The sequence below is a fragment of the Hemicordylus capensis genome, chromosome 3 (genome assembly GCF_027244095.1).
Source record: "Hemicordylus capensis ecotype Gifberg chromosome 3, rHemCap1.1.pri, whole genome shotgun sequence".
Taxonomy (NCBI): domain Eukaryota; kingdom Metazoa; phylum Chordata; class Lepidosauria; order Squamata; family Cordylidae; genus Hemicordylus; species Hemicordylus capensis.
Genome location: NC_069659.1, coordinates 314,263,968 through 314,286,601, shown reverse-complemented (window position 1 = coordinate 314,286,601; position 22,634 = coordinate 314,263,968). Strand labels below are relative to the sequence as shown.

The window sequence follows — 22,634 nt, the reverse complement described above, 5'->3', positions numbered from 1 at the left end:
TTTATGACTGCTGTCCATATGGTATAGATTGGTCCTGCCCCTTTCCTGGAGAAGACTCTGTTTAGAGGGGCTATGTCTAATTTTCTAAGCACTGTCTCCAGTGGTGCTGGGGGAACTCTACTTAAGCTGACAGATCCTTGAGGGACTCCTCTGAGCCAGTGGATGAAGGCAGGGCTGTGTCCTTGGGTCATGATGGGGGTGCTTACTCCTGGAGCAGGGAGTTCCAGGAGTGTGTGGTCACCTGGAGTCTGGGTCATAGGATCTTCACCTATGCCTATCATCCCCCAGAGACTCCCATGTTCCATCTCATGACCTGTTGTGTTCTCCCATCTTACCTGCTATGCTCAAAACCAAAGGCCCTAGAATGTACCAGAATGTTTTATGTAAGGTACTGAAGCTGTATTAATATCACCTTAAGAAACAACACAAGACAACACAATTCCTGTGAATGCAATTTAACCAAATGGTTGAGTGGCCATTGTAATTTCTAACACAGAAAATTGATTAACCTTTTTCATGTTACCCCCAAGTGCAGGATACGGTGGTTTGTTGACATGGTTCCATTCTACTGGTACACGGATCATTTCATAGAGCTGGAAGATTACTAAAGCATCAGCAAGATCACTGGGTCAGAGTAGAAGAAGCGGAGGGTGGGGGGAATGAAAGATATTTATTTTACAAAATAACATGGTAATTTAACATAGCCAGTAACATATCTCAGAAATTTTTTCTAACTTTCATCAGCTGGCCCTTCTGTATTTCCCCTCTAATTTATTTATTTAGTATCAGTGCCATTGGAATAAAAACTGATGAATGTTCTAAGGTATTATCACTGATCCATATGAGATTGCAGGTCTGATTACATCATCATCATCATTATTATTATTATTATTATTATTATTATTATTATTATTATTATTATTATTTCGATTTCTATACCACCCTTCCAAAAATAGTTCAGGGCGGTTTACACAGAGAAATAATAAATAAATAATATGGTTCCCTGTCCCCAAAGGGCTCACATTCTAAAACGAAACATAAGATAGACACCAGCAACAGTCACTGGAAGTACTGTGCTGGGGGTGGAGAGGGCCAGCATTGATTGCAGTACTATCTTCAACTGAAGTATGAATGGACCAACTCAAGTCGATCAAACAGCCATCTGAGGCAGTACAATTCAAACCATGCTCTCATGCTGCTTCCACCATGGCAAGTTTCCTGCAAAAATCCTTTGCAATACTGCAGTGGATTTGGGAACAAACTAAGTTCACGTGGCCTTGCATTTGATTCAGGGTGGCAAAAAACTTTAGCCTGGCATGCCTGACAGGGAACACCCCTATCCCTCTCTTACTACTAGACTTGGTAGGCAAATATTTGCATCAGCTTCTACAAAACCTCTTGATTCAAATGATTTACCAGATGCTACACAAGTGGAAAGGAATAAATGCAGATAGCACTATGGTGGTATCCCAGTCCTAGTTTAGTGCTAGGATTTTACAGGTCTGGGCTTAAAAATAAACTCTTAAATCCCACTGAAGTAAAATGATGCTTTTCTGTAGACTTTAATGAGTGAGGATTGCATCATATATCAGCTAATGACCCAAGTCAAGAATAAAAATGTCACCTGTACAAATGGTTAATGTAAGGAGTAACACCCAAAGAATTCATCCAGTTTCGGAATGTTCTCTCTTCCTTACTCTCTCCTATAGCAAAAAGCACAGAAAACACATTTGATGTTGACATTTGACATTGAATACATGCTTTCACTGTAAAAGGATGTCTGTAGACTAAAAGTAATTTATAATTTTTATTTTTACTGTATGATTGTCTTAAGCTTTTGTAAGCTGTCTTGAACACTATTTAATAAAAGAAAGGCAAGGTAATAGACAAACATACAATTTCTCTTTTACTCAGGAGCAGTCTCTCTTGAGCAGCTTGTATAACTCTGTCGAAGCTGAGGTGGTTGGATACAAATGGAATAGGCATCATAAAACAGAAGAGCTATTTCCCCTTTTCTATTTTTTAAAAAAATGTCATTCCAACTGTCACCGGGTGGCGGTGGGAACCACATTAAAGAAGTGGAAAAACCGAGGCATTTTCACATACTTATACATTGTGAGAAGTGAAATAAATGAAAATAATAAAGTAAAACTGAATCCAGAGTAGTTATCACATTTGTATGTCAAACCTGCTCCAAGGAGATCAGGAAAATATACAGTATTCTCAGTTTCTGCTGCCTTAGACAGCAAACTAGACAATTCTGCTATGGTCTTTATGTGGAAATTATATGGTCTTTGATTCCCATGAAAATCCCCTATAATATGCAGCTATTTTTCTCTTTATCCTATTGCTCTGGCCCTCACTCTCATTCATACTGGTTAGCAAATTTGCCTGTATTACAAATACTATAATTACTACTTTAAACATACATACCCTTCATTATAAAAACCCTACCAAATTAAGCCAATTAATACTTGAACCATTCATCTTCATTTTCATACTTCTGTTACAATATCAGCATATTTTGATCAATTTCTTACTGTGATGCATACAAAGCTAAGTCCAAAATCAAAACAAGATTTTTTTAAAATGCCCAGGTATATGAGTTGTGTGCAAAGAGGGCATGCTTGCTTGGTTTGTTCTGCTCAAAAAGAGAGCTGCTATATTTTATTCAAATGAATACTTAATCGAAAAAGAACTGGATTTATTTAATCAATAGAACTGTATTTTATTCAGTATATAACTGTGTGTCTCATCCTTTGAGACTAACTCTTTTGATTTATTTGCAATCATTTTAAAATCAATCTCTAACCCTTTAAAGACAACCACCAAAAACTTTCAGGAAAGCTTACTAGAGAAAACAAAGATGCTAAAAGAAATATTCAGCAACATCATTCTAAGAATTCAAAACTGCATGCTGAACAATGCCAAAAAAAATCCACTCTAGACAAATAGGAATAATAGCATGCAAGCTGAAAGAATACACTTCTGACTAGAAGGATCTGAGGAACCAAAAATAGCACACTGTATTTAATATGCCACTCTAAACAAGATTCTTTATTATAAGAATTCTTAAGCTTTTCAGATGACTGAAAGCTGGCCTGCTTTTCATTAACTGCAGCCCTCCTCCCCAGTCTTTTTCATTGTTCAAAATGTACCTTCAGGGAACTCATACTACATTTCATGTGACAGAAGCAACAAATAATGGGAAACCCACAGAAACTGGGCCATGTATATTAAAAGGGTAGCAATTCCTATGGCACGTATCGTCTGTGGACTCTCTCTCTCTCTCTCTCTCTCTCTCGCACATTATAATTTGTATCCTAAGTTTTCCTCTGTGGCATTAACAGCCTATTTAAGTAATTTCAGCTATCAAAATATCTGTCAACAACACATTGCATTTTGGTTAAATAAGGAATCGACAGGTATAACTGCCACTGTAATAGGTTGTATGTTTCTGCATGACAACCAAATTCTCTGTCCCTCACTAATAGACATTGTAAAACATGGTGCAATTGCCTGACCTGTGGAATTTGGCCCTAAATTTCTATGTAGTGTAACATCGAAAAGTCATTATTCCAAAAATAAACCAGTGGAACACTGTATCTCTTCATGGATGTGCAAATTCTCTAGAGTCGATTAGTCTTGCTTAAAAAACAAACAACAAAAAAGATGTTACATTAGAATTCTCCAAGTCTTCACATTTATACTAGATACAGGACCTATCCAAAGTAAAAACAAAAACCTGGACCCGAGGAACTCAAAATACTGTTATTTTTAAGCGTTTGCAAAAGAGCTTTCATTTAATTAGAACTCAAGTCATTCGAGAAAGAGAGAGAGAAGAGGTATTACACTGTTTCATATGATGAAAATGTTTCTCTTGTTAGAGGCTTAGCACAGCAGCAAAATGAGACACAAAACTGTGTTGACTGCCTCTCAATTCATATTTCGAAGGCTGCAAGTCACGGTTCTTGAAACAGCCCAATTACGGAACAGCCACCAACAGAAGCCAATATAGCATGTTTGCAGGACTTTTAAATAAATGTGTACATGATTATTTTCCATATTATTATTTATGCTGAAACGACATATTAAATAAAAGATAACATAGCCAATGAAGAAGGACAAGTCAGAGGAAAGCAGTTAAAGTAATAATAGGAGGGGGGCAGGAATCAGAAGTCTCAGGATGAACACATTTACAGTCTAAAGAATAATACTAAATACAGTACCTACATTAGGAGGGGTCAAATCTGCATTTCATGAAGAAAAATAGGAAATTATAAAATGTCAGATGATGCCAGGTCACCAAAAGGAACAACTATCAAGCAAATGTGCTCACCATTCATACAATAATATTTGAAAGAATGACAGCCACATAACAGAGGTCCTGAATGAGTGTTATGATAGCTAAATGGAACCAACAAGATCAGAAGCAGTATTCCTCTGAATAGCAATTGCAAGGGGGAAAGAAGGGCTATTGCCTTCATGCCTGACTTGTGGACTTCCCTGAGAAATGTGGCTGGCCACTAATGGACTCCTGGTCTGACCCAGCAGGGCTCTTCTTCTTATTTTTATTTTAATATCATACTGAAGGAGTCAATAGGTGATCTTGTGGAATTGGCCTGGAAGGACATACCATAGAAATTCTGAATAGCTCAATATAAATTGGTTTCATATTATTCAAGACTCCAATTAAAAAAACAGGTTGTTTACCTGTAACAGATGATCTGGTAGTGGTTCTGGACATTCATAACTGTAGGTTCTGTGCCTGCGCAGATCAGCTTCGGTTAGAATTCGCTAGCTCCCCAAGACGCCCTCAACCGCCTTCTGCACGTGACTGCAGTACCCTCTAGTGGCGGTTGGGCGTCCCTTACTCAGTTTCTTGATGACCGACTACCCTTAGATACAGTTAAGTAGTGTTGAACATGCTCTTGTTGAACATGCTTGCGTTGAGCCTGTAGCTTGTGTTGCAGTGGGGATGGACAGGTGGGTTTTATGAATGTCCAGAACCACTACCAGATCATCTGTTACAGGTAAGCAACCTGTTTATCTGGGTAGTGGTCCTGGACATCCATAACTGTGGGTGAATTACGAGCTTCCTCATTGGAGGTGGGTGCCACAAGCTACTGCAGCACACGTTTGAGGACTGTCCATCCAAATTCCGCCACTGCCGCACTGTAGAAATCAACTGCATAATGTTTCACAAAGTGACGACCAGGTTGCTGCAGCACAAATGTCCTCAAACCTAATTCCAGCGAGATGTGCCGCAGTGATGGCATAAGCCCTGGTCGAATGTGCATGTAGCATGGAGGGCGGAGTCATCTTTTGTAGACCATAGGCCAGTTTTATCAGCTCCACCAGCCAAAAAGAGAGTCTCTGTCTACTTGGTGACAACCCCCTCTGTCTGCCTCTCACACACACAAAGAGGTGTGTTGTCTGCCCAATGTGGCGCGTAGCTTTAAGATAGAAGAGGAGAGCCCTATGCACGTCCAAGGAATGCATCGAGCGTTCCAGAGGAGTGGAAGGATCTCTAAAAAAGGTTGGTAACACAATATTTGTATTTAAGTGGAAGTCGGTCACTATTTTTGGTTTAAATTCTGAGTCTAGGCACATGACTACACGGTCAGGATAGAATTTAGTGTAGGACTCATCAACACGGAGGGCCCTGAGCTCACTGACCTGCCGTGCACTGTAATGGCTACCAGGAAAAGGGTCTTCAAAGTTGTCAATTTCAAAGTGGCCTTAGCCATTGGTTCAAACGGCAGTTCTGTAAGTGCCGCAAGAACTAGTGACAAACTCCATTTCTCCACCGGCAGTCTTACTGGTGGATATAAGTTATTGATCCCTTTAAGGAAATCTTTACACATAGGGTGGGAGAACAAAGTCTTTCCATCCCAGCCACTATGTCGGGCAGAGAGTGCCACCATATGAACTTTTATAGAGACGTTTGCAAGACCTTTATCCTTTAATGAGGTGAGGTAGAGAAGAACTTCTTTGAGGCTTGCCAGCTTGGGCTGAAAGCCCATTTTAGCAGCATGTGTGCAAAACCTGTTCCATTTAGCCTTGTAGCTATGCCTTGTTGAAGCTTTCCTGGTGTTAAGCAGGATCTTTTTTAGAAGCCTATCTTCCATGCAGTCAGACTGAGAGTTGACAGGTCTGGATGCAGTATCTGTCCTTGATCCTGAGTGATGAGATCCAGCCACCAAGGGAGTCTCCTGTAATTTCCACCGGAGAGTCTGAGTAGATGTGTGAACCAAGGTTGCCTTGGCCACCATGATGCAATTACTATTGCCCGAGCCTAGTCCTGTAACACTTTGGCTACCACTTTGGTCATCAGTGGTTTCAGAGGATAAGCGTAAAAAATGTCCTGTGTCCATCAGAACTGAAAGGCATCGCCTTTTGACAGCAGGCCCAGACCCATGCGAGAACAATACTGTTCGCGTTTTTTGTTCTCTTGAGTTGTGAAAAGATCCACTTGGGCTGTCCCCCAGGACCAGAAAAGTTGTCACACAATTACTGGGTTTAACTCCCACTCGTGTTGACGTCTGTGCACATGTCTCTGCTGAGGGAATCCGCTAGGCAATTGAGGGTCCCTTTGATGTGAATTGCTACGATCTGGATTGATTGGGGGATACACCAATTCCAGATCTGGAGACTGAGATTGCAGAGGGATCTGGATACGGTCCCCCCTTGTTTGTTTATATAAGCGATGGCTATTGTGTTGTCCATCTGCAGCTGTACAACCTGCCCCATCACACGGACATGGAATGCTTGCAGCGCCTTGTAAGCCGCCAGGAGTTCTAAATAGTTGATATAACACCTCTCCAATGGAGTCCAGAGGCCTTGCGCTGTGTGCTCGTCCAGGTGGGCACCCCATCCTGTTATTGAAGCATCTGTCGTTATGGTTGGTCCTGGTATTTTGAAGGGCATCCCCACTATAGTAAGGAGGTCAGTACATTTCTTGGGAGCGGTACCTTCTTGTTCTGAGGTTCGATTCGTGGGTGGTATGCCCAAAGGAACCATTTCTGTAAAATGCGCAGTCTCAACCGCGAGTACGGGACCATTGCTGTGCAAGATGCCATGAGGCCTAAGAGCATCTGAACCTGCTGCACCTCTTGCAACGGTGTCGCCTGAAAGGAGACTACGAGCACCTGTATGCATTGGAAGCGATCCTCCGGGAGATATGCCATTTGCGTCACCATATCCAGTCGTGCCCCGATGTACTGGAGGCAAGTGGATGGCGTTAAAAATGACTTTTTAAAATTGACTTGGACGCTCAGCTCCTTCAACAGAGAAATCACCATAGTTATATGAGTTAGGAGATCCTGACGTGTTTTTGCAATCAGAAGCCAATCGTCTAGGTAAGAGTAAATCGACAAGTTCTGCATCCTCAGATAGGCTATTAGCACTGCAACACATTTTGTGAAGACTCTCGAGGCGGTGACCAGCCCGAAGGGCAAGACATTGTATTGATAAAGCTCTGTGCCCAACGTGAAGCATAGAAATTTGTGATGACTGTCCCTGAGCCTGACATGAAAGTACGCATCCTTTAAATCGAGCATTGCAATCCATTGCTCTCTGTGAAATAGAGGAAGGATGGCTTGCAGCGTTGTCATTCGAAATTTTCGTACTTCGATGTACAGGTTCAGGTTTCGCAGATCCATTATAGTACGTATGCCTCCATCCTGTTTTGGGATCTGGAAATACTGGGAGTAGAATCCCACTTGGCCCTGAGCCCATTGCACCGGAGAGATAGCCTCCTTCATTAGCAATTGCTGCACTTCCTCCCGTAGTACAGGTGTTCCAGGGGTAAATTCTACTCCCGAGAAGGGAGGGATTTCCTTGAACTCGATCTCACAGGGGTTCCTGGGGGCATGTCTTCTGTGTAGGCAATGTCCATCATAGCTCCATAGTCCTGTTGCACCTCGACATCGGCGTCAAGTTCCGTATCCATAATAACGGCAACTATGTGCTGTTCGGTAATCTCATCCATAGGCTGGGTCGACGTCGATAGGGCAGGCGTCGAAGGCTTCGATGTCGATAGGGCAGGCGTCGAAGGCTTCGATGTCGATAGGGCAGGCGTCGAAGGCTTCGATGTCGATAGGGCAGGCGTCGAAGGCTTCGATGTCGATAGGGCAGGCGTCGAAGGCTTCGATGTCGATAGGGCAGGCGTCGAAGGCTTCGATGTCGATAGGGCAGGCGTCGAAGGCTTCGATGTCGATAGGGCAGACTCCGGATGCACTCTTGATGTCGAGCTCCTACAATGTCGATCCAGAGTCTCAGACCTCGACATCGAGCGCACTCGCGAGTGTGGTGTCGAAGGCGATTGACAAGGAGTCGTGTCGTAAATCTGTTAGCTCGGCTAACCCAACAGGATTCACAACCCCCTTCAGTAGTCCCCCTGTGAGATAACAGAAAGCAGCAGCGAAACTGCAAGAAGGAAAAGAAAAGGCTCACAAAGAAAATAGTAAAGGAATTAAAACACAAAGCAAGGAATGAAATGAGCGAAGGACACCAGAACAAGGAATTAATGGAACAAAGCAGGAAAGCAGAAACAAGGCAAACTGGAACTCGGAAAAAGTCTGGAATTCAAATAGCACACTGTCTGCAGCCAGTGAAAGTTGCAAACAGCATCTCAGCTATTGACAGACTGCTAAATATATATGGCTCAAGATAATCAGCAGCCAATCAGGCTTCCATGAGTCAGCACTTCGGCTTCCTCTCATGTTATCTCCTGCACCTGTGTGACTCCCACTAAGCTTTCCTCTTGAGACGCCTTCTCAAGACAGGTGAAATCCCAGGCTCCTCATAATCAGAAATCATGTCTGGCAGCTGTTGCGAATCCTCAGCTCCAGAGTCTGGTCTCCCTGCCAAATCCTGTTGCTGTGCCTCTGAGCCCTCACTAGCAGGCAAATCCTCCTGCTCTGACTCTTCTGAGTCAGAAGTCTGAGCCATGACAAGTCGGTGCCGGGGATAAGGAAACTGCTCAATGTCAAGGCAGTTCCAAAGTTTGCAGACTCGATGGGGAGGAGGTTTGAGTAGAACTCTGACTTCGTTGTATCTTGTGCGAGATATGATGCTCCTTGTGCTTGCTCTTTTTCGGAGAATGTTGCAGTGTCGGCGCCTCAGCCTTCCTCTTAGGGCAAGAGCGGGGGCCTTCCGGTCTCTTAAATTCCGCCCTGGGCTTAGATGTTGATGTTGATGTGGCTGACACCGAGGTCTTCGACATCAAAGCCTTCGACGCTGTGGCCAATTTCGGCCCCACCGGGACTTTAGACTGCGCTAGTGCAGGTCCTGGTGCTGCAGAGGTTGGTGGATTCTTTTTTGGTAGGGGAGCTTCCTCCATCAAGAATACCTTTAAGCAGGCCTCCCGGTTTTTAAGCTTATTAAAAGTCACACAGACTGGGAACTTAGTGGTATCATGGGCCTCACCCAAGCATAACAAGCAGAGGTCATGGCCGTCTGTGGAGGGGAGTTTCCCGTGGCAGTCGGAGCACCTTTTAAAGGTGGTTTTCTGCTTACCTGCTTTCTGTTTTGTGCTCATCAGCAGCTTTTACAGATTTTATTTTAATTTATCCTTAGGATGGTTGTTCGTTCCAAGGTTGAGTATTTAAGTCCTTGGGGGGAAACGAAAGTAGAGTCATCGTCTGTTCTGCGTCTAATGCCGAGATTTCGCCAAAGTCCCAAAATGATTTCCAGAGAGTAGTCAAGTCCGTCCCGTAGTCGTAATGGTAAAATAAATCAACTTTTAATGAGTAAATATTAACTTCCGAGGAGCCAACTGTTTCCGAGGTCTGATCCAAAAGGCGGTTAGCAAGAAACTGAGTAAGGGATGCCCAACCGCCACTAGAGGGTACTGCAGTCACGTGCAGAAGGCGGTTGAGGGCGTCTCGAAGAGCTAGCGAATTCTAACCAAAGCTGATCTGCACAGGTGCAGAACCCACAGTTACTGATGTCCAGGACCACTACCCAGATCTACTCTTTGGTGAATGATTAGGCTCTTCCAAAAAATCATTTATTTCAGATTCAGCACAAATTCTCATAGGAGATGCAACCATATCATATTTAGTTATGTTGCATAAGTTCTTAGCGCCATCTGATGACAACCCACGAAAAGTCCATGTCTTTTTCAAGTTAGAATAGTATTGAAAGTACATGGCTTTTTCATGAATTGCTAGCAGGTGGCGCTAAACACTTATGCAACATACTTGAGCATCATGTGGACAACTCGTTACATCCCCCATTAGAACTTGCACTGAACTTGGAATAAATCAGTATCAGAGCCCTTTGAGTAAGAATTGTTGTTTTGTTACATCTGTGAAGCATTTTGGTTATGGCATGAATTCAGAAAATCCATTCTCTAAAGTCACCATCAGTACATGTTGAAGGTACTCACCTTCTAGTAAATTGACATCATAAGAAGTGCTTTCAGGCTTGTGCAGGGCAGGGTATGTATTGAAGAGGTTTGCAACAAAGGCCATGTTAAGTTTAGGGTTGCCAGCAACTACATCAGCTGGGGTCACAAACTGTCTGCAGCCCAGTTTCTCTGCTTGTTGAAGCATATATTCAGCTCTCTTCAGATCATTTTTCTCCTGGAAAGAAAAATAGTAAATAGTAAACTTTGACACATTTTTTTTCCTTGAGTACTTTTTATGTGTGTGCAGGGCTCTGTGTACAAAGCCTATCCATCCATGTATACTTTGTACATGCATGGGGACTATGCCAATAGTATATTGATTAGTGAATGTGTGTGGGTCCTGGAGGAGTCCACCAATTTGCCTCCTTCCCTGCCCCCTCCAAACATGTTTTCTTTCTACTCTTTGAATCTCTGAAGAAGATTTGGCAGGGCTACGAATGGCAGATATATGCTCTGTGGCTTCATGGACAATGGACCACACATTTGTGAAACATTATGCCTTGGACCTACGGTCTGCGGCGGAGGCAAAATTTGGGAGAGAAGTTTTGAAGAGAGTGTTACAATAGTATGCAGCAGCCGCCACCGGTGGGGGCAGCTCGTTACACACCCAAGTTTATGACTATCGCTGGAATCACTATCCAGATAAACAGGTTGCTTACCTGTAAGATGATCTGGTAGTGATTCCATGACATTCATAAAACCCACACATCCGGCCCTGCTGCAGACTGCATACTAAACATACTGCTAGACTTACTATGGAACAGACTTAGTGTCAGCACACTAAGTCGGTCAGCCAGAAACTGAATAGTGGGACGCCTAACCGCCAAAGAGAGGTACTGCAGGTTTGTGCAGGGGCAGTTGAAGGTGTTGCGAGGAGCTAACGACTACTACCCGAAGCAGGTCTGCGCAGGCGCAGAACCCACATTTATGACTGTTGCTGGAATCACTATCCAGATTGGAGGTTATCTTAGTAATCATTATGTAAGAGAACAGAATCTGATTAAGGAAACAACACTAATCAAAATGTCCTGCTATATAGCAAATAGCTGGTACAAACCATTAAAAAGATAATATTTTTTAGCCTACTTCCCAGGCTATGAGATCACCCGGCATTCCGTGAGTCCATGTGTGGGTCCCCCTACCATCAACTTCGCAATGCCTGGACCAATGTGAACCAAATTAGGTATAGTTGTAATGAGTGACACACAGGGACACCTCAATGGCATAGTCTGTGATGATGTCATCCACCCCAATTCAAGATGTTAGACACATAAACATTTGGAGGTGCAAGTGGGCTAATTTGTGAACCACCTAACCGATTTGAACCAAATTTTTGCTACAGCTGTAGGGACACATAGGGATGCCCCAATGACATAGTTTCTGATGATTTTATCTACCCCAATCCAAGATGACAGACACATGAACATTTGAGGCGCAAGAGGTCTAACTTGTGGACCACCTAACTGATCTGAACCAAATTTAGTCCAGTTGAAGGGATAGTGAAAGGAAAGTAGGCAGATTAGTTCTTACTAGTTACTAGTTTGCAATCCTAGAAAAATGTGTTCTGCTAAAACCTGTGAAGTATGCACTCTTTAAAAAAAAATCTGCTTCATTCTCTGAGCACAGGGTTGGCCTTTCTTCTACACTCACTAAACAGTCTACTCTGAAGCTCACTACATTAGACTATGGAACAACAGCATTTAAAATCATGTCTGTGCAACTACCAAACTTAATGTAGCCACAAGCCATGTAGATACTTAACAGCTGCTTGTTTTTGAACCCACAGGCAGGCAGTAAAAATAAAGTTTATTGATCCCATTGTGGGCCACTGGTTGATGGTTGGTGAACTGTGTTCAACTTGGTGGTTGAGTTACCATTTATGCAGGTCTGATTTAAATCAAATGCTACCAAAATGGCAATGGAAGGTCCAATGGAAGGTGCCTCCCAAAAGCAAAATATCTTTGGATAAAAAGCTTTCTATTAGGTTTACACCCTTATCAGGAATACTGAAATTATATCAAAGCATAAGTATTTCCATTTTGGGGGAAAGATGTTCCTGTGCATTTTCCTTTAACAGGAAATTCAAGCTCCTATTAAAGGAGACTTTAATACAATCACACAATCAACAAGGCCTGATTATACTATGTTGCTGATAGAGTTATAGCTCAAGCCTACATTCATAGCACAGTAGTATCAGTGTAAGTTGCCAAAGCCAGTTGAACCTTTTAGCTATACAAGAATCGAGGTGCTCTGAATCAAGCCTGCTCAACTTCAGCCCTCCTGCAAATGTTGGCCTAAAACTCCCATAATCCCTGGCTATTGGCTACTGTGGCTGGGGATTTTGGGAGATGTAGTCCAAAAACATCTGGGGAGCCAAAGTTGAGCAGGTGTCATGGCTCAGACTTCTGACACAGAAGAGTCAGAGCAGGAGGATTCGCCTGCTAGTGAGGGCTCAGAGGCACAGCAAAAGGATTTGGCAGGGAGACCAGATTCTGGAGTTGAGGATTCGCAACAGCTGCCAGACATGATTTCTGATGATGAGGAGCCTGAGATTTCACCCATCTTGAGAAGATGTCTCAAGAGGCAGGTTCAGTGGGAGTCACGCAGGCGCAGGAGATAACAAGAGAGGAAGCAGAAGTGCTGACTCAGGGAAGCCTGATTGGCTGCTGGTTCTCTTGAGCCATATATATTTAGCAGTCTGTCAATTGCTCAGATGCTGTTAGCAACATCGCTGATCGCAGTCCGTGTGCTATTCTGAATTCCTACTTTCCCGAATTCCAGTTTGCCCTTGTTTCTGCTTTCCTGCTTTGTTCCATTAATTCCTTGTTTCTGGTGTCCTTCGCTCTTTCATTCTTCGCTCTGTTTTCATTCTTCGCTCTGTTTTCTTTTCAGCTATTACTCAGTTATTGTTAGAGCGGGGTACCTAGTTCAGTTCAGGGGGACTTAATTCATTTACTATTTTCTTTGTGAGCCTTTTATTTTCCTTCGTGTAGCTTCGCTGCTACTTTCTGTTAGCTCACAGAGGGAGTGCTGAAGGGGATTGTAAATCCTGTTGGGTTAGCCAAGCTAACAGATTTACAACAGCAGGCCTGCAAATACTGCAAAAGAGGGATTCCCTGAACCACTGAGGTGTAACTTGGGCTTGTATTTGTATTCTAGATAGTCTGCAATAGTTTGGTACAAGAGCAGTTTATACACAAATAGATGTATCCATACACTTACTTCAAGGCCTGAAAGATCAATGGCAATGGCAGTTTCTCCACTGTTGCCTCCTTTGGGTGCAATTTGATTCAGCAGATGATAGTAGGCTTTTGAGTCCTGAAACAAACAATATAGTTCTGAACAAAAGTCCTTAATGAACACTGGTCAGCAAATACTAAAGGTGAATCACTCTGCCACCAGCTGCAATAGCTTGCATTAGTTTCAGGTCTAGAAACACTATTTCTTTCAATTCATGAAACAGCAGAATATACAAAACATGACAGTGCAAGTTAAGGAACTTTTAGAATAAGACTGAAAGGAAAGAGTTGAGAAAAGATTTAAATTATGAGTTGGAACTTTCCCGATGCTAAATAAGGCCTACAAATTAGAACACTTTATAGCAAAGACTTATCTCAGATGCTTTGAAGCCTTGTGTTCTTGATTTATTTGCACAGCACGATCATATACCTTACAAAGTATTACTAGGGGGGAATAGAAAGATCTCTGTTTCAAGGAGCTTACAGTCAAACAGGCAATGAGAAAGACAACAGAAGGCGTGGAAAAATAGACAAGGATAGGAAGGGCCAAATGTGAGCAAATGCAGTTATGTCTTTAAGGCTGATTGCAGTTTGGGAATGAAGATTAAGTGGTTAAGTAGAAGTCCTTGCAGAAAAGATGGGTTTTGAAAAGGGAAGAGAGAGAAGGAGGCAGCACTGCGTACATTGTACATGTGCAGGAGAAAGTCTTATGCACATAAGAGCAGCAGTGCAGTGGTGTAGGGAGGGCATAGGCAGCCAGTGTTCTCATTGACATCTCACCCCCAACCTGCGGTAGCAACATGCTCCCTACCATGGCAGTGGTGTGTTCAGGTGCCAGCAGCAGCTTCTGCCCAAGCGACAGTGTGCTCCACAAAAAAGCAGCAGTGGTGGGCTGTAGGTGTGCACTACTTGGGAAGGGCAGCACACGTGGGGAGCAGGAGAACCCTGCTACTGGAGCCTTCCACTCTGCTGCCACTTCCCTTAGGGCTCTCTCTCTCGCACAACCTCCCCACGCCACAAACATGCCTGGTGCAGGAATGCCAGGAGGCCAGCGGGTGAGAGGAGGCAAGCAAGGTGGCCTCAGAGAGGAATGAGGCAGGCCCAGAGGCAGGAGGGCATGGGTTCTTAGGACCCATGTGCCCTGTTATAGTTCCACCCCTGCAGCAGTGGAGAATGTAGCAACTCTAAAGGGTAAAGTACAGTGTTGCCAAGTGACCCCTCATGAAAATCAAAGGAGCAGTAGAAGGTTGTGTACATACTGTTCTGCATGGGGACATTGCCAGGTATACAAGATTGTGCATACACTTTATCGTGCTCCTGGGGAAGGTCTCATGTCTCAGCCCCACCCAGCAGCCATTTGCAAACCTAGTATAGCCAATTGCTCTCTGGATTGGAATAAGTGGCTGAATCCAGCCTAAGTTACTCCAAAGTATTACTCAGGAGTTATTCTAAAGCACTACTTAATTTCAATATGTTCAGAAGTAATTTAGTCTGAATGTCAGCCAGTGAGTGAGATTTAACTCATTCATATTTTGTTCTTTCAAAGATACTTGAATTTCAGCTTTTGAGTTTGTAAAGTTGGAGAAAAGCTTAAGAACATTTGAAAAGTAGAAAGCAAGTCAATCTATTAATATTTAGCATACCACTAATTATTTATTTTGGTGGAGGATGCAAATGATGTTAGATTCAAATAGGGTTCCTCAATTATTTATTTAACATAGGATAATTTTAGTTAAAATGCAGCTATAAAGAGATTTTTATAATGGTCTTGGTTAGTTCCACTTAAAAGCTTCTGATTCAAAACTATAGTTTTGTTTATTAAAGAGTTAGACTAAGATATACCTTAATATCTTGACTAAAGTTACTGATTTTCTTCCATCCAGCATTGTTTAGATGGTAATTAACCCAACGTAGCAGGAGATCCTCCGGAGACAGTTTCATTAATTGCTCTAATTCTTCCTCTTCACTAAGCAAACCAATAAGAGCTGCAAAAAAATATTTTTTTTTCAGGAAGGCTTTGAATGGGGGAAGAGATATAAGAAGCGGTTACAATTATAATTTAAAACGTTTTAAGTTGCTTTGAAGTCTAAGGATGTGCACGAAATGGATTTTGCTATTCGTTTTGAGCTCGCAAACCAGTCACACAGTGGGTAGACCACCCTCCGGCCTGGTCTTAGCACATCGGCCTGCCCCAGAGAACTGGTCCACCTGAGACCAATCCTCCAAGGCGAACTGATGCGCTAAGTCCAGAGTAGAAGGCTGGTCTACACACTGATCCCAATCAGTAGGCCAGATCTCCCTGGAAGAGTTGAACCGGGGCTGTTTTGTTTCGAGCTTGAAACAGATCCTATATTTTAAGGGTGTTTTGTTTCAAACTCGAAACACGCAAAATAGCCCATTTTGAGCTAAAATTTATTTGACTTTGAATTGATTTGCACATCTCTATTGAAGGCCTGGCAGCTGAAAATCAGGATATAAAACTAATAAATAAATATCACTGGTTTATTTTTTAAAACTTCCGGGTGAAAACAAGAAGATACACTTTCACAGATTCCAGAATATAACTCCTGATAATGTGTAATTTCTTACCTTCATTTCTGGAAATTTCTATATCGGCAAAAAGCCCAACTTTAATTATTTGCCACAACAGCCCTAACACCAAATGTGGTTTGCCTTCCTTTAGATCTTGTGATCCAATATTGACTACTGTACAGCCAATAGCTGAAGCAGAATTCAGTGCAAGATCTAGGTTTTCCTGCAAGGGAAAAAAAATACATTTGGAAGTTAATATGTTAAATCTGAATGTCAGTAACTGAAATTCATGAACATACAACTATATGTAAAAGGAAAACAGATATAGAAGTTAACAATGCATGAATCATACCAGTATTTTCCTCTGAAATACCTACCCTGGTCACTAAATCAAATGGAGTAGAAGCTTTATCTGCTATTATTAACCTTATTATTTGCTTGTTTTATGCATTAAACAACAACAAAAACAGAAATATTGTTGAATATCCCTAGTCCACATTTACCCTAGGATTTCCAAATCACATTTATGTAAATTTATTTTGCCCGGAAACCTATCGGTTTCCGGGCAAATACAAAGTGCTAGTTATAACTTTTAAAAGCCCTAAATGGCTTAGATCCTGGGTATTTAAGAGAGCATCTTCTTCACTACTAACCCCACCGCCCATTGAGGAGGTCCGTCTCCAGTTACTGCCAACTCGTTTGGTGCTCACACAGAGACAGGCCTTCTCGGTTGCTGCCCCGAGATTGTGGAATGTGCTCCCTGCTGAGTTACGATCCTCCCCATCTCTGGCTATTTTTAAAAAACATTTGAAAACCCTTTTTTTTACCCAAGCCTTCTCAGGTTTTTAATTTAAAAATACTGCTTGTTAATTTTATGGTTTTTAAATTATTGTATTGTTTTAACTTTTATATGTGTTATATGTTGAACTGTTTTAACTTGTATATGGGGTTTAATTGTTGTTAGCTGCTCAGAGACGTAAATTTGGGTATAAATTTAATAAAATAAATAAATAAATAAATAAATTTATAGTAATAAAGCACCCCAAAAAAGGACTAAAGCACCCAAAATTGAAAGGAATGCAAGAGCTGCTGCAGCCCCTACTATACATGACTAGAGAGTTTACAGTTCCTGACACAGTCTCCTTCCTATTCATGACATCCAGGTTATACAAAGCAAGGGTAGAGTAGAAAGAAGAATGGAATTAATTGCAGGGATGCGGATGTGTACATTATGTAAGAGAGAAGTTTCAGAATGAATCTGAACAAGCAGAAGGAAGGAGTAGCTCAGTCATGGACTGTTGGGGACAACCTGAAAACTGGAGATATAGTACTTTCGAGGCTTAGGAAGGGCAGAGCAGAAAAACAGGCTTCGGGTGGTGGGGGGAGTATCTGAAAATGCCCACTAGCATTTTAAATGTTGACAGTACAGAACCACATCCAAATTATGCCTGTATGGTGGAGACCTGGTTGTTTGAGCACACAGACCTGCAAAATATATTAAAATAGCATTAAAAATGTAGGAGTGCATCCTTGAGTTCTGGATGCACATTATTAACACCATGTATGTTGAGACTACAAAAACTTAACTGACACCTAGACAAATGGAGTGTTTGGGTGCTCAAGCACACATCTTTTTATAAACTAAGATCACATTAGAAAGACTGGACAGGAAAGTGGACACCCTTTAAAAAGGGCCTACAGTTGCCACCAGCTTGTCTGGTAGCGATTCAGGGTTGGCCTTCTCTATAGTTGCCCCAAGACTCGCAACACACACTCCCTACCAGAATAAGAGCAGTACCATCTCTGATAGCTTTTAGGAAAATCTTAAGATGCACCAGTTCAAGCAGGCTTTTAGTTTTATCTATCTATCTATCTATCTATCGAAATTGTACACTGCCCCAAACTTTCATCTCCGGGCAGTTAACAATAGCATAAAACAAGTTAAAACATATACAAACACTTAAAACAATTTAACAATTTAAAAATAATCCACAAATTAAAACCTTAAATTTTATTTTATTTTTTTAGTTAACCATTTAAATGGTTTAGATGTTTTAAACTGTTTGATTGTTTCAATTTTTATAGGTGCATTTTAATTTTGGTGTGAACTGCCTTGAGACATTGGTTTCAGGCAGTATATAAATATGCAAAATAATTAAATAAATTCACAGCATGGCACAGCCTATGACTATGACTATGGACAATCTAATGACAGGCTGTTTAAGCAGTTACTTGAAGAAGTAAAAACAGGTTGCTTACCTGTAACAGATGATCTGGAAGTGGTTCCATACATTCATAAGTAGTGGGTTCTGCGCCTCTGCAGATCAGCTTCGGGCAGAATTCATTAGCTCCTCGCAACGCCAGCAACCGCCGCCTGCACGGGAGTGCAGTACCCTCTAGCGGTGGTTGGGCGTCTTCTCCCTCAATTTCTTGATGACCTGACATGGTACGTTGACTCTTGCTCTGTCACTACGAGTTGATGGTCCAGTCACTTGCTGGTATGTTGCAAGGCCGGACGGGCAGGTTTTATTAATGTATGGAACCACTTCCAGATCATCTGTTACAGGTAAGCAACCTGTTTCTCTGGATAGTGGTTCCAACATTCATAAGTAGTGGGTGAATCATGAGCTGCCATCATGGTGGTGGGCATGCGTTGCAAGTCACTGTAACACCCGCTTTAGGACAGCCCGACCAAATTCCACAGCAGCTGCATTCCGAAGATCTATGGCATAGTGCTTGACAAATGTCTGATGAGATGACCATGTAGTCGCTGTACAGATATCACTGAAGCGAATGCCTGCCAGATGTGCAGCCGATGTGGCATACGCCCTTGTCGAATGCGCTTTAATGGAGGCTGGAGGCTGCTGACCCTGCTGGTCATAAGCCATTTTTATCAGCTCCACTAACCAGAAGGACAGTTTCTGGCGCGTCGGAGAACAGCCCTTGCATGGTCCCTGCAAATTCACAAACAGATGTTGTGTCCTCCGAACATGGAGAGTGGCTTTTAAGTAGTAGAGCAGTGCCCAACGGACATCTAGTGAATGCATCACCTTCTCCAATGGAGATGATGGACTCCTGGAAAAGGTAGGAAGTACAACCGCAGTATTTAGATGAAAATCTGTCGCAATTTTAGGCTTGAACTCCGGATCCAGACGCATCACTACATGGTCTGGATATATCTTTGTATATGGTTAATCAATACAGAGTGCCTGCAATTCACTCACGTGCTTAGCTGTAGTAATTGCCACCAAAAAGAGTGTCTTAAGGGTCACGAGTTTCAGTGGTGCCTCAGCAAGGGGCTCAAACGGAGCCTCAGTCAGAGATGAGAGGACCAAAGAAAGACTCCATTTGTCCGTCGGTAGCCTCACTGGTGGATATAGGTTATTCATTCCTCTCATAAAATCCTTACATCTTGTATGGGTGAACACAGACTTTCCATCCCATCCGTCATGGCGAGCTGATATGGCAGCCATGTGGACTTTTATGGAGGCGTTAGCCAAACCACCTTGTTTCAGAGTGGTAAGGTAGAGCAAAACTGATTTCAGGCTTGCCTCCTTTGGATCAAATCCCTTGGCAGCAGCATATGTGCAGAATCTGCGCCACTTAGCCCTGTAATTACGCCTGGTGGACATTTTCCTGGTATTCAGGAGGATCTTCCTTAGAAGCCTATCCTCCATGAGGTTAGACTCAGCACACCCAGCTGGGGTGCAACAAGGTGCCTTGGTCCTGTGTCAGTAGATCCTTCCACAGGGGTAGTCTCCTGAACTTGCCCCGGGATAATCTGAGTAGCTACATGAACCATGGCTGTCTTGGCCACCATGGAGCCACTACAATTGCTTGTGTTTTGTCGTGCAGGAGTTTGGCAATTACCCTGTGCAACAGGGGCGTCGGCGGATAGGCACAGAACAGCCCCTGGTTCCAAAGAAACTGAAAGGCATCGCCTTTGGACCGCAGTCCCACTCCCATTCTGGAGCAGTACTGCTCACATTTTGCATTTTCCGCGGTTGCGAACAGATCCACCTGTGGCTGCCCCCAGGACATGAACAACTGTCGTATCAATGTAGGATGCAGTTCCCACTCGAGTTGCTGAAGTAGGAGATCCCTGCTTAGGGAGTCTGCCAGACAATTCAATGACTCCTTGGTGTGTATAGCGACGGGATAGATCCTGCGTGGGATACACCAATTCCATAGCTGGAGGCTGAGACTGCAGAGGGATCTGGACACTGTCCCTCCTTGCTTTTTTACATAAGTGATGACCATTGTATTGTTCAGCTGCAGTTGGATGCATCGGCCAATCACCTGTGCCTGAAATGCCACCAAGGCCTTGAACGCTGCCAAGAGCTCTAGGAAATTTCTGTGCAGCAAACGCTCCTTCGGGGTCCAGTGACCCTGTACTCTGTGGTGGAGCAGGTGGGCACCCCAACCCAACATTGAGTCATCGGTCATCAGCAAGACTGTAGGCTGAGGGGGTTGGAAAGGCACGCCCTCCAACATGTTCCCTTCCCTTGTCCACTAGTCCAAGGAGGACAGGACGTGTTCTGGTAGTGTGACCTGCTTGGTCTGGGGCTCCTGCCGCGAGTGATATGCAGTTTCGCATAATAGACCACTGTGGTACAAGACGCCATGAGTCCGAGCAGCACCTGTACCTTCCGTGCGGTTTGTGCTGGCTTCTTTTGAAAGCCCTGGATGATCTCCCAAATGCGTTGGAAGCACTCCACAGGTAGAAATGCTTTCTGTTCCACCATATCCAACTGTGTGCCGATATATTTTAGACGTTGTGATGGTTCCAGGAACGACTTCTCCCAATTGATCTGGATGCCTAAACTCTCCAAAAGGGGATTCATCACCTTTACGTCTCGTAACAATAGCTCCCGTGACTTGGCTGTCAGAAGCCAGTCGTCTAAATAAGGATACACCGACAGACCCTGGGTCCTTAGGTAAGCTATTATCACCACCATGCATTTTGTACACACCCTTGGGGCGGTGACGAGTCCAAAGGGCAGCACATTGTACTGAAAGATCTCAGTGCCCACTGTGAAGCGGAGATACTTGCGATGGGTCTCCTGAATTCTGATATGGAAGTACGCATCCTTCAGATCGAGTGATGCAATCCATTGCTCCTCATGGAGGAGCAGAAGGATGGCTTGCAGCGTCGCCATCCTGAACTTCTGTACTTCGATGTATTGGTTCAACCCACAGAGATCCATTATTGGTCTTATCCCCCCATTGCGTTTGGGAATCTGAAAATACTGGGAATAAAATCCGTCTGGCCTAGAGCCCACAGCACCGGTGATATAGTCCCTTTAGCAAGAGCTTCTGCACCTCGTTCTGCAGCACTGGTGTCTCAGGAGTGTACCGTATCCCAAGAAACGCAAGTACTCCTTGAACTCCAGAGCATAGATGAGAAGAACCCACTGGTCAGATGTTATATGGTGCCATGCTTGGGCATGGCTTGCCAGTTTGATGGTCTCTCTGGCTGAACACAAGGAGATGGTGGTCCTTGGGCTGATGTTCCTTGGAGTCTTTAATTTGAGGTTGCAGTGGTGTGCAGTCGGGCCCTGACGCAGATCAAAGCTGCTGCTTGGCTTGTGGGGCCCCTTTAGCACGGCCCGACTGGGCCACTCTGTTTCTTGGGTAGTAAGGTTTCTTGTTACAGTTATTGTATCGTTGGTAGGAGCGCCGAAAGTCCCTATGGTCAGATTGGCGATAGGAAGACTGTTCTCGCTGGTAGTGATTATACAGTTGGTACCTGGTAGCAGATGTAGAATAACGCATGTTTGTAAAGGAGCATGCCATAATCCTAGATTTTTTCCATTGCTCCAAATTCTCGTCAGTCTTGTCGGAGAAGAGACCTTCTCCATCAAAGGGTAAGTTCTCGATGCGGTCCTTCATGTCTGATTGTAGGCCTGTCGCTCTCAACCAGGCATGTCTCCTCAAAATAATGGACGTGGTTAGTGTTCTTGAGTCTGATTCTGCCAGATGTTTCGCATTTACCAACTGCTGACGGGTTGCCGTGGTGGTTTTAGCAAACACTAACTCAAAGTTCTTTACAAATTCACCTAGTTCCAAGCTTGCTCGCTAGTCAAACAAAGCCTCCCAAAGGGAATGAGTATATTTTGCTTGACAAGCGATGTAATTAGCAATCTTTATAGACAAGCAAGCTGTGGAATATGTGCGCTTGCCTAAAGCATCTAACTTACAGCCCTCCTTATCGGCCAGTTTGTATGCCTCTTGCCACCTTTGGATGTGGTAGCACAATCCACCACCAAAGAATTAGGCGATGGGTGACGTATAATGTAACCGTTTTCCTCCTCCTGGATACGGTACAACGCCTCCAGTCATTCAGAGGTGGCTGCTGATGTCTGAAGCACCTCCCACGCTGATTTCGCTGCCCTGGTAATATGAGGTAGCATGGGTATAAACACAGGCTGAAGCCTGGTAGCCAA

At 43.4% G+C, this 22,634-nt stretch overlaps 1 protein-coding gene across 1 annotated transcript in view; it reads right to left on the bottom strand.

Annotated features, from left to right (window-relative positions):
• PLS1 (plastin 1) overlaps nucleotides 1–22,634 on the bottom strand; it is a 116,103-nt gene that overhangs the window by 19,171 nt on the left and 74,298 nt on the right. Inside the window, exons 7-12 of the mRNA XM_053312024.1 lie at nucleotides 16,246–16,411; nucleotides 15,499–15,641; nucleotides 13,640–13,735; nucleotides 10,397–10,592; nucleotides 1,625–1,703; nucleotides 510–624 (exon numbers count right to left, since the gene is read on the bottom strand). Coding sequence (XP_053167999.1) covers nucleotides 510–624; nucleotides 1,625–1,703; nucleotides 10,397–10,592; nucleotides 13,640–13,735; nucleotides 15,499–15,641; nucleotides 16,246–16,411 — 795 coding nt within the window. The remainder of the gene's footprint in view (nucleotides 1–509; nucleotides 625–1,624; nucleotides 1,704–10,396; nucleotides 10,593–13,639; nucleotides 13,736–15,498; nucleotides 15,642–16,245; nucleotides 16,412–22,634) is intronic.